This window comes from Chiloscyllium plagiosum, chromosome 3 (genome assembly GCF_004010195.1).
Source record: "Chiloscyllium plagiosum isolate BGI_BamShark_2017 chromosome 3, ASM401019v2, whole genome shotgun sequence".
NCBI classification, from domain to species: Eukaryota; Metazoa; Chordata; class Chondrichthyes; order Orectolobiformes; family Hemiscylliidae; genus Chiloscyllium; species Chiloscyllium plagiosum.
In genome coordinates, this window is record NC_057712.1 from 57259761 (window position 1) to 57272785 (window position 13025).

At 39.2% G+C, this 13025-nt stretch overlaps 1 protein-coding gene across 1 annotated transcript in view; it reads right to left on the reverse strand.

Moving 5' to 3' along the window:
- Positions 1 to 13025, reverse strand: part of gckr (glucokinase (hexokinase 4) regulator) — a 65220-nt gene that overhangs the window by 47713 nt on the left and 4482 nt on the right. The window contains 3 exon segments of the mRNA XM_043687503.1: positions 2086 to 2154; positions 3221 to 3289; positions 12066 to 12221. Of these exon segments, the coding sequence (XP_043543438.1) occupies positions 2086 to 2154; positions 3221 to 3289; positions 12066 to 12221 (294 nt within the window).

The window sequence follows — 13025 nt, forward strand, 5'->3', positions numbered from 1 at the left end:
CAATCCAAGGATGTGCAAGCTAGTGGATTGTTCATGGTAAATTACAGGACTAGGGCAGAAGTTTGGGTCTGGGTGAGATGCTGCTTGGACAGTTGGTGCAGACTTCACGGGTCAAATGGCCTCTTTCTGCACTATAGAGTTTCTATGAGACTGATGGCTATTTTGAGGGAGATAGAGGTTAGGAATGTGGAGAAATTTCACTCTATTAGAATGGGATAAACTCAAAAGACTTGCTGATCTTTATCCATCTATTGGCTTATAAAACCCAGAATTACATGAGCTATGGTGGGAAATCTGCAATAATTATTTAAGTTATCCAACAAAGCCTTCTTGACATTGAAAACAATTAGTTGCATTTTTAAACGAAGTTCTGGATGCCTAGATGAAATTCTCACTATGCAGAAGTGAGGTGCTTATTGATGGGGATTATTGCTTGTTCTCAGCTTCATTAACTGCACATCTTGCTTCATTAATATGCAACCTCCTATCCTACCACTCACCATGAGGAAACTAGACATTGAGAATTTCCAACATAGAGATCAAGATGACTACCTGCTGACAGCAGCCCATCACTTGCTCGTCTGAACCTCCACCTTGGACACCTGACACCAACATTTAAGGGCATGTTCCTGGGCACCTGTTGCACTCACCCATTCAGGGACAGTTGAATGTAATGCTTGCCACCCTCTCAGGATCTTGAAAGCATGCCTCCAGTTTACTTATAGGACGCTTCTGTATTTCAAGGCTGTACATCAGTGTATGCCAGAACTCACATTAATGTATTGCTGCAAGGAAAACTTACATGCTTGGGCATGATTTGGAGATGCTGGTGTTGGACTGGGGTGTACAAAGTTAAAAATCACACAACACCAGGTTATAGTCCAACAGGTTTACTTGGAAGCACACTAATTTTTGGAGCGTCGCTCCTTCATCAGTCATTGGGCAGGCATTCTTCTGGGTACATCAAGTGATAGGAGCAGGCGAGCATCAGACATAAGGGGTGCCAAAGAAATGGCTAGGTGGTTAATGAGGTAATTTTGGGATAATAAAGTGAGAAAACGTGCTAGGTCTCATGGAGAGAAGCTCTCCATGAAACTTGATGAAATTGACACTTAATCCAAAGCAAAGTCAGATTTGGTTCTATGTTTAACTGAAAGGACTGCATTGGATCAAATGTCATTACAATAGTCTCATCAATTATACATAGAACTGAAAAGAAAATGTGATGACAAAATGAACCAGCAGGGAAAAATATATGAAGGCTATAGCCAGATACTGACAAAAGACATCAACCTAGAAAGTGAAGTCGGTTCATAATAGTTCCACATTTCCATAGTTACAACTTTATTTGTATTAAAGAATTAAATCTGAGCAAAGTATCTCAGCAAAAATAAAGGCTGCTTCCCACAGTTTTCTTCTACCTAATTTAGTTACAAAGCAGCTCCACCCATTTTTAATCAGTGTCATATGTTTACAATGATAAAGGCAAGGACATAGTTTACAATGTCAGTTCAGTCAGAAGCTGAAAGCAGCAAGCAGTTGTTCCATATTGTATTGGTCTCATGAGACGTAATTCAAAATTTCTACACCTGATGGATTCTTCTTCTGCTTCTGTTATTTGCCACATTATTCATATATTATGTTAATATTTATATATTACTAAAGCAATATGAGAACATCATGTTTGTCATGTTTGCCTTGCTAGCTGAGAAATTAGCATTCCAACTAGTCATACTTTTAAATGAAGCTAACTGGGAAAACAAGGGCAGACCAATGTCAATGTCAGGAAATCACATTAACGTTATAATAGAACAAAAGCACTTTTATTGCAGCAGTTAAATTATTAAAACAAAACTATAGCAAAAAATGAAAGATGAGTATGCTATAAATAGTTTTTATGTACCGCATATTTATATGTTCCTGCAGATTCATTGCCTTAATTCCACAAATATTAAACTAATCAGTTAAAATCATGTCATGCAGTGCATTAGTTGATAGCTAACCAAATGGAGGGGGATCTGAATTTGTACAAATGACCAAAAACAAAATTAACTACAGTGGTTAGAAAAGATGAAGCATACATACTGCAAGCGGAAATGCTAATCTTCCTGAAGTCCCACATCCACTTAGCAGAATGAGGTTATTTTCAGAATCCTGAAAATATTACCATGACATTTGAATAGAAAATTATACTATCGTACATTTGTTGGCAAAGGTCGAAATCACAAAAATTGTACAGGAAAATTATAATAACGTAATAATTATAGCTGTCACAAACTGCACTGAGGATTAGGCAAAAGCGAGGACTGCAGATGCTGGAAATCAGAGTCCTGATGAAGGGCTTTTGCTCAAAATATTGATTTTCCTACTCTTTGGATGCTGCCTGACCTGCTGTGCTTTTCAAGCACCACTCTGCGCTGAGGATTAGCCTTGTAAATAACAATCATTTTCCCCAAATATTGAGACTATATTTTTGTTAAACAAATACTTTTTTTAAAGCAAATTTTAAAAATATAAATAATAGTATGTTGTTTCATGATTTTTTCAAAAACTCAGCCAAATCATAAATGTTCAATAATATTCCACCTGAACTGCTTATACCATAACTTGCCTTTTAAAACCAAAACAAATTATGTTTGCACATTTATTTATCATTTTGCTGAAGTATTCATACTTCTTATTACATTTCTACACCTACCAGTGCCAAGCAGCAAGAATCAGCAAGGATCCAGCATTGATATTCAGGAAATGTCAACTAATTTCTGTCTTCTCAAATACAAAGGTATTTAAATTGGCTCTCCATTTAATTTGCTCCTTTTCCTGTCAAGAAGCAGCTAATTTGTACTTGCTGTTTCTCATAGAGACGTAAGTGAGATACAGAGTTAGCTCTATATATATATATATATAATGTACATTTGAAAGGGTAAAACGTGTGTATGCTTTATAAATTGGGGATTTGAGTATGGAGGCAGTCCACATTATTGTTCCTTTTAAAAGTTATTGGACACAAATACATGCAGACCATAAATAGGGTGAACTGATCTCCAAAACAAATTGTAACAATACGCTCCCTTTGTTTAAAGCTCAACAGTGCATTAAATGGGAAAAATGACCTCAAATTGTTCAATTAATAAAGAAAGCTTTAGGATGCTCTTTCCCAATATCCTGAATATATTCTGCAATTGTCAAAATTGAAGCTTGTCTGCGAAAGGGCACATACCTTCAACAGTTCTTTGACATGTTTGGCAGTGTCAACCATTGTTGCTAAAATTGATTTACTGTATAGGCTCTGTCTATAAAATAAAAGAGAAATTGATGATTTTAAGCATGATAAGATTAATAGAAGGAAAACCGGAGAGTGTATTAAAACAAATGGATTTGTATTTTTGTTATGGAGCAAATTTATTTTCAGTATGGGTCCATAAATATTTGGAGGAACTCATTTGCAAATCAGATTTTTGTTGCAAATATATTAGAATCAATTATTGAAGTCTACTTGTGCGTACAGTCAGTTGACTGTACAGTCAATTGACTTTAACGTGATTGAAGAATTTAGACTGTTATTTGTAGAACGTGAACTTTCCTTACCCATATTGGCGACAATGTGATCCCAGCCCCATTAGTTTAAATGGCGCTGCTATTATTTAATTTTCTTATAAAGCGAGATCACACAAGAACAAAACTATTGCATTATATCAGAACAGACTGCATTAATAAATTAAACACCACAACACAAAATTATTTCTAAATGTCCTTACTGTTTACTTTTTATTCGTTCTTGAAATGCATGCATTGTTAACACAACTGGTATTTGTAGTCTGTCTCAAACTGCTCTTGCCTTTTCTATCAAACTGTTCAGAGATGTTATCACACACCATTGGAGAAAGTAGAACTTGAATCTGGACCTCCAGGTCCACAGGTAAGAATATTACCACTCCACCACAAGAGCCCTTTGCTTTCTTCAAGAAAATTTCTAATTTAACAGTTCAGAGATGCTATTATACACCATATATGCAGGTAGGACTTAAACCTGGGTTTCCTAGTTCAAATGTCAAGACACGACACTCTACCACAAGGAGCCTTTTGCCTTCCTGAAGGAATTTTTAATTCATCTGTTCAGAATGTTATGATACACTTGTGGAGCTGGTTGAACTGAACTCAGGCCTCCTGACTCAGAGATACTATCACTGTAACACATGAGCCTTTTATCTTCTTGAACTGTTGCAATTTAAAGTGGGGATACCCATTGTGCTTTTAAGAACACATTATGGTATATAATGGAGCTGATTTTCATGTACGGTCAGCCATTGGATGGATGGTAGATAGAGCAGGCTTACCAATCACCTGATGAAGCTCATTAATGACCTGAACAACTTCATTGTTAAGTCTTATTTAACATAATGGCAAGTTATAGAGTCATAGAGTCATAAAGTCCTACAGCACGGAGAAATGTCTTATGGCCCAAATGGACCCCACCTTATTGTATACACCTACGCTAACACCATTTCCCTGCACTTGGCCAAGAGCCTTCTAAATCCTTCCTATCTATGTATTTGACCAAATATCTTTTAAATGTTGTTAATGTACCTGCCTCAACCACTTATTCCATACGCGTGCCACCGTCCGTGAAAAAAAAGACTGCCCCTCAGGTTCCCTTTTATTCTTTCACCTCTAACCTTAAACTGATGCCGTCCAGTCCTTTATTCCCTAACCTTGGGAAAAAGACTGAGTGTCTTCATCCTATTCATTGCCTCTCATGATCTTATATACTTCTATAAGATCCCACCATCACAAAGCTGATCCCTTTTTTCTCAAAGCTGTTCTTTTTCTCAAGGATGCTGTGTCCTTGGTTTTTTCTCAGAGGGGTCATCAAACCTTCCTGGATCTGAGGTGACTAATTTGGTGCAGAGATGAAGAAGGATGTTGAAAGACATTTTGTTTATATGTAAACAGATGAGGCTACAGGCCAAAGTTGTCATATTTTAGAAGTGGCCTGTATAATGAATCAGCTCTCTAGCTGGAGCAGTTCAGTCCAGAACTAGTTAGGAGTTTAGCTGTGTGGAAATAGGCTACTAAACTCTGTCTCCTTCTGCCCTTTTAACTTCAACCTGTAACCATTTGTTCCATTTTTGCTGTTTTTTGAAGAGGGTTTGCTAATTGGGACTGTTGTGTATATTTGTCTAGTTTGGATAGATTGAGTTCCGTAGGGGTTCTTTATGTTCTTTATGCTCTTCTTTGTGTTTCATTATGTAATTTTGTGAATAAATTTTGTCTGTTTTAAAACCTGGTAGTCAACCTAGCTGACTTACTCTGAGTAATTTTAACTGTCCACTTACCAAAATAAATGGCAAAGGTATGGTCTGGGCTGCCTGCTTAAGAATGTTTTGAGTGGTCTGGCTTAGTTCATAACAGATTGGGAGCTCTTTGTGGGATTTTAAAAAGCAAATGGTAGGTGCTAGTGTCTTTATTTCAGATGTTGGTTTGGTTGGGTAGACACAGTCTAGTAATGGCTCTTTCAGTCACCAAAAGTATTCTGGAAGTGGACGCAGTGAGTTTGAAAGTCTTGCAACTGGTGAATAAGACCAAGCTGCAGGAAGTAGCAGATCAGCTCGGATTGCACCTGCTTGCTTCTGTGAGGAAAGGAGAGATAATTACAGCAGTAGCTCAGCATTTAAACTTGCTGGAGAAATCATCAGAATCTATAGAGATAGCAAGAATTCAATTGCAAATGAAGCAACTTGAGTTAGAGGCAAGAAATAAGGAAAGGGGCAGCAGAAATGAAACAGTTTGAGTTCAATTAAAAACAGAAGAGAGGGAAATGGAGAGAGCAGCAGAAGAGAGGGAAAAAGAGAGAGCAGCAGAAGAGAAAGAAAAAGAGAGAGGAGCCGAACAGAGAGAAAAAGAGAGAGCATTTGAACTTCAGAAATTGACTCTTAAAAAGGAAAGTCAGCTTAAAAGGCTGGCGATAAGGGCTGAATGTAGGTTTAATGAGGAATTGGTGCAAACTCACATGGAAGAGCAGAGAGTTAAACCAGCAAGGTTAGCAGCTAAAATGGCTGATGATCATGAGCTGGTCCATAAAACTCGGTTTGGCTTCCAGAGTCAATTTCAGTTCATGAGGGATAGAAAGTGAAGCCGTGGGAAATCCGCATGTGGAAAGGGAAAAGTAGATCTCAGTGAAGATCATAAGGATAACTTACCACAGGGTAAAAAAGAAACCCTTGAGGAGGACAAAGAAGTTAAAAAGGTCCAGTGTTTTCATTGTAATAAAGTGGGCCACACAAAATCACAGTGTTGGTGGGCTAGGAGAAAGCCAGATGTAGGAAAATCAGACAAGCCTAGGAGTTTTGTTGGACTAGTAACAAAAAGCACAAGGGAGTTAGACAACTGTCTCAGTGTGTACAAGATGATCAGAGGTTGGTTAAGGAGGAAGTGCCCGATCTGCTAAAAAAAATACATGCAAGGTAAAGGTTATTCCCAAAGGCCAGGTGGTAGGTAAGGAGGTTATGATATTATGGGGCACATAATATGGGGTTATAATATTATGGGGCACATAAGCTGTCAGTCTGTAACTCTGATGTACTCCTGAGAGACTATTGCCAGAAAAGGTACCGGTAACAGGAATTCATGGTGAGACAATAAGTGTTTAGATGTGTAAAGTGAGGCTAAAGAGTCCAGAAAAGTGTGGAAAATTTGTGGTAGGAGTACTGGACAAACTCTCAGCTCCAGGAATACAATTTGTCCTTGCAAATGTATCACTCATTCACCTTAGGCATGCTGTCTATTCTAGTGAAAAGCCAGTGGAGATGCAAATAACAAGAAATGTAGGACGTTTATTCAGGAATTTTCCCTGATTGTGTGATCACAAAATCATGGAGGCACAAGTTGAAGCAGGAGATTTCAAAAGGCACGACAAGGTAGCTGATATAGCGTTTTCTGACACTTTTTTTGATCAGATAAGTGGGACAGAGCAGGAGCAAATAGGTAACCATGCAAGTATCTTTAGCTCTGCTATGCTTATTGAGTCACGAGTGTGGTGCTGGAAAAGCACAGCACATCAGGCAGCATCCGAGGAGCAGGAAAATTGATGTTTTGGGCAAAAGCCCTTCATCACGAAAGCCTGATAAAGAGCTTTTGCCCAAAATGTCAATTTTCCTGATCCTTGGATGCTGCCTTTCCTGCTGTGCTTTTCCAGCATCACCGTCTTGACTCTAATCTCCAGCATCTGCAGTCCTCACTTTCTCCTATGCTTATTGACTTACAGCAGAAAGATGAGAAGTTAAAAAAGTTGTATCAAAAGGTATATACAGAAAAGGAGAGTGAATGCATCCTTGTGAGTTATTATTTAAAAAATAATACCTTAATGACGAAATGGAGACCATCACACATGCAAGCAGATGAGAAATAGGCAGAGATTCATCAAATGTTTTGGCCAGTAGAGTATAGAAAGGAGTTGCTGCAAGTGGCACATGAGCTACCACTTGGAGGTCATTGAGGGGTGAGGAAAACACAGGCTAAAATACAAAGACATTTTTACTGGCCTGGGCTACACAAGGATATAGTTGAGTTTTGCCAGAAGTGTCATATATGTCAGCTAATCAGAAAACATAGGCAGTAGTAAAACATGCACTTTTAATATCTATTCCAGCATTTGAGGAACCTTTCACTGCGGTCTTGATTGTTGGCATAGGTCCTCTACCTCCAACAAAAATTCGGAATAAGTATTTATTAACAATAGTGGATGTGTGAACTAGATTTCCAGAGACAATCTCATTATGCAACATCACAGCAAAAAGTGTGTAGAAGAATTATTTAAATATTTTACTACATATGGACTATCAATAGAGAGCCAGTCAGATCAAGAATCAAACTTCACATCCAAATTAGTCAAGGAAGCTATGGATAACATGGGAATAAAGCAATTCGGATCTACTATGTGCCATCCTGAATCGCAGGGAGCGCTAGAGAGGTGGCATCAAACACTAAAGACCATGTTGAGGGCTTATGGTCACGATTATCCAGATGATTGGGATAAGGGAGTTCCGTTTGTACTTTTTGCGATCAGTGTTGCACCGAATGAATTGACCAAATTCAGTCCATCTTAATTAATTTTTGGGTATGAAGTAAGAGGACCATTAAAATTGATTAAGGAGAATTAATGTCAGAATTCAGAGACCACCTATTTGGACTATGTGTAAATTTTAGAGAACAATTAAATAGAGCTGGAGAGTTGGCTAGACAGCATTTAAAAGTATCACAGCATACAATGAAACAAGAAGTTGATAAGAAATCAAAAATTCGCAATTTTGCAATTGGGGATAAGGTATTGGTGTTACTTCCACTAAGAGGTGAGCCTTTAAAAGCAAGGTTTAGTGGACCGAATCAAATTGAGAGGAAATTGAGTGAGATGAACTACTCGATAAAGTCTCCAGACAGGAAGAAATCTCATAGAGTGTGTCATGTGAATATCCTCAAAAGGTATTTTGAGAGGGAAGAAATGCAAGAGGAAAAGGTGCTAATGATTACAGCACAGAAGGAAAAACCAAGTTCAGAGGGTTCTGAATTGGACATTTCTCAAATCAAATGAGACAATGAGGGAGTTGCCAAAAATTGGGATAACTATTGAATTACATTCCACAAGAAAATTGAAATGACCTGAAAGCGTTATTACTATCACATTTTGAGATCTGTGGAAATAAACTGGGAAGTACTAACCTAAGTGTGAATGATGTAGAGCTACAAGATGCTGTTCCGATTAAGCAACATCCTTATAGGCATAACCCTCTAACATTGGCACAGATTCAGAAGGAGACAGAGCGCATGCTCCAAGATGGCACAATCAAAGTGAGTTACAGTGACTGGAGCTCACCCACTGTCATGGTACCAAAGCCAGATGGTACCCAATGGTTATGTGTGGACTATCGCAAAGTCAATGCAGTTACAAAGACTGATGCATATCCAATTTGGAGGACTGTGTCGACAAAATGGGACAAGCAACTTATATTTCTAAGTTGATCTTGCTCAGAGGCTACTGGCAAGTACCTCTGTCAGAGACAGCAAAGGCAGTTTCGGCTTTTGTAATGCCAAATGGACTATATCAGTTCAAAGTCATGCCATTTGGTATGAAAAACGCTCCAGCCACTTTTCAGAGATTGACTAATAAGGTCATTGCGGGGTTACCCAATTGTGTTGTTTACGTTGATGACCTGGTCATGGAAGGAACATTTGCAGCATTTATTGGACTTGTTCGATTGACTTCAGAAGGCAGGCTTGGTGGTAAACCTAGCTAAAAGTGTATTTGCCAAAGCCCAAGTCACCTTCCTGGACCATGTTATTGGATGTTGACAAATGGCCCCACAAGATGTGAAAACAAAAGTAATTGGGGAATTTGCCACACTGTCGATGAAAATAGCAGTACTACAGTTCCTGCGGTTGAGAGGATTTTACCGAATGTTTGTGCTGAACTTTAGCAGCCTGGTTGCTCTACTCACCAAATTGTTAAAAAAGAGAAAAACGTTTCAGTGGACAGCGGACTGTCAAAAGGCACTTAACAGCCTAAAAGCTGTGTTAACCACTGACCCAGTATTAGCCATCCTGGATTACACGAAGCCTTTCAAGGTGGCTATCAACACCAGTGATGTGGGTGTCGGTGAGGTACTTCTGCAGGAGGATTACGAGGGGATAGAAAGGCCCAAAGAGTACTTTTTTCCAGGAAGTTGATCATTCATCAACAGAAATATTTAATGGTGGATAAAGTGACTTTGATCTTGATGTTGGCATTACAACATTTCAGTGTTTATATTACCAGCAATGCATCTAAGACAATCATATACACTGATCATAACCCATTGACATTTGTGGAGAAATGTAAGGACAAAAATGCCAGACTGTTTAGATGGAGCTTGTTGTTGCAGCCATTCAATTTGACAATTGTGCATGTGACAGGTCATGAAAACGTGATTGCCGATGTGTTATCAAGTCTCGAACGAGATACGGAGGCTTTCGGTGGCAGGTGTGCCATGGCCTGGATTTGCATGTCGTTGTGCATGTTTGCATGTGTATAGTTAGTATAGTGTATAAGTGTGTTTTAGACTACTAACCAGATTGTTTTTGAAGAGTTTAAAAAATGAAGCCATCTTTTGATATTGACGGTTCATTTTTATAAGGGGAGAGGTGTCACAAAACTGGTCCTTTTTTCTAAAAGCTGTTCCTTTTCTCAAGGATATTGTCTCCTCGGTTTTTTCCAGAGGGATCATAAAACCCTCCCGGTGAGGTGATTAGTTTGGTACAGAGCTGAAAAAGGATGTTGAGAGATCTTTTGTTTATGTGTAAACATATGTACCTTCAGGCCAAAGTGGTTATGTTTTAGAAGTGACCTCTATAATGAAAGGGGAGTGGTCTGCTCTCTAGCTGAGCAGTTCAGTCTAGTTAGGAGTTCAGCTGTGCGGAAATAGGCTGCTAAACTCTCTCTCTTCTTCTGCACTTCTAACTTCAACTTGTTAGCATTTGTTCCATTTTTACTGTGTTTTTAGGAGGGGGGAGGGGTTGCCAACTGGGACTGTTGTGTATATTGAGAAGAGCATAATTAAGTCTAGTTTGGATAGATTGAGTTCTGTAGGGGTTCTTTATTCTGTTCTTTGTGTTTCATGTGTAATTTTATGAATAAATTTTGTCTGTTTTAAAACCTGCTAGTCAACCTAGCTAACATACTCTGGGTAAGATCACTGTCCACTTACTGAAATAAATTGCAAATTTATGGTCAGGGTTGTCTGCTTAAGAAAGTTTTGAGTTATCTGGTCTCGTCCATAACATCCCTCAGTTGCTTATGGTCTATAGAAAAAGATCTAGCTTGACCAACCTCTCCCTATAACTCAGAACATTGAATCCTGGCAATATCCTTGTAAATTTATTCTGCACTCTTTCCAGTTTAATAATATCCTTCCTATAGCAAGGTGACCAAAACTGAGCAATACTCCAACTGTGGCCTTACAAATGTCTTATACAACTGCAACATAACTTCTCAACTTTGATAGTTAGTGTCACGACTGATGAAGGCCAGTGTGCCAAAAGCATTCTTCACTGTTCTTGCTACCTGTAGCTCCACTTTCAGAGTACTGTGCACCTGAACTCCAAGGTCCCCCTCTTCCACTACACGCCTTAAGGCCCTATTATTCAACATGAAACCCCTATCTTGATTTGAGTTTCCAAAAAGCAAGTCCTCACATTAATCTATATTAAACTCTATTTGCCATTCCTCAGTCACTTCCCCCAGATTATTAAGGTCCTGCTGCAATTTCTGATAACCTTCTTCACTGCTGGAATACTGTCTATTTTAGTGTCATCTGCAAACCTACTAATCATGCCTTGAACATTCTCATTCAAATCATTGATTTGTCACCTCTGATTGACTGCTGATATGCACTTTTCTAGCAGGGAGATAGAGGTGGGGTGGAAGAAAAGTGTGCAGATGATTTCACAAGTTTTCAGCAAAAAGAATGGGCAGCGCAATTAAACAGATGTAAGGTGATAATTTGAGGTGTAGAGGAATCATAGAAATCTTACAGTGTGGAAACTGGGCATTTGGCCCAACAAGTCCACACCAACCCTCTAAAGAGTAGCCCACCCAGACCCATTCCCCTACCCTATTACTTTACATTTCCCTTGACGAATGCACTTAACCTACACATTCCTGAACACTATGGGCAATTTAGCATGGCCGATTCACCTACCTATGCATTGTTGGACTGTAGGAGGAAACTGGAGCACCCAAAAGAAACCCACACAGACACTGAGAGAATGTGCAAACTCCACACAGACAGTCACCTGAGGCTGGAATTGAACCTGGGTCCCTGGTACTGTGAGGTAGCTAACCACTGAACTACCGTGTCCTCCCACCAGGGAAGGTCTGGCTTTAACTGTTAGGATGCTGTGGAAGCACAGAGAAAACGTTCATGCTCCTTTGGACCTTCCATTCACTGCAACCTTATGTTTCCTCCTGATCTTAGTAGTCTTCAATTGTCTTCTTAATGAACACTAGTTCAGCTATACATTATGCACCAGAGTACCTTATTGTTGGTGGCTATATTGTCTTCCTTCTGAAATATTTCTCCATCTTATTCCTTTAAAAGCGGAACAATTTGAACAGAATCTGGTCTGTCTATATTTTCTGTTATGGGGTTGGATTTCTCTATGATGGGGAGTTCAGCCTCATATCCAGCAAGCTGCAATGAAAAGAAATCAAGCAAGTTACATAATACACCAGCTTCTTCATGAGAAAGAAAATATGTGATAATTTATGATCAATGCAAAAACGCAAGTAGTCATACAGCTGATCAAATTTAAAACTAAGGCAGTTTAAACATCATTTTGCCAACAATTAAAAATGAACAAAACATTGGGCAGCACTGTGGCTCAGCGGTTAACACTTGGGAGTTATCTACAGGCCCCCAAACAGTAGTCTGGATGTCAGATGTAAGTTGAATCAGGAGCTGAAATTGGCCTGTCGCAAAGATGTTACTACAGTTGTTATGGGGGATTTCAACATGCAGGTAGACTGGGAGAATACAGGATGGTATTGGACCTCAAGAAAGAGACTTTGTGGAGTGCCTCCGAGATGGATTCTTAGAGCAGCTGGTGCTGGAGCCTACCAGGGAGAAGGCATTTCTGGATCTGGTATTGTGCAACGAACCAGAATTGATCAGGGACCTCGAAGTGAAAGAGCCATGGGGACATAGTGACCATAATACAACAAGCTTCAATCTGCAATTTGAGAGGGAGAGGGTACAATCGGAAGTGACAATATTTCTGTTGTATAAAGGGAACTATGGAGCTATGAGGGAGGAGCTGGCCAAAGTTCAATGGTGCAATACCTTAGCGGGGATGACAGTGGAGGAACAGGGCGGATATTTCTGTGTATAATGCAGAAGATGCAGGATCAGTTCATTCCAAAAAGGAAGAAAGATCCTAGGAGGAGGCATGGGTGGCCGTGGCTGACGAGGGAAGTTAAGAAACATATAAAGTTAAAA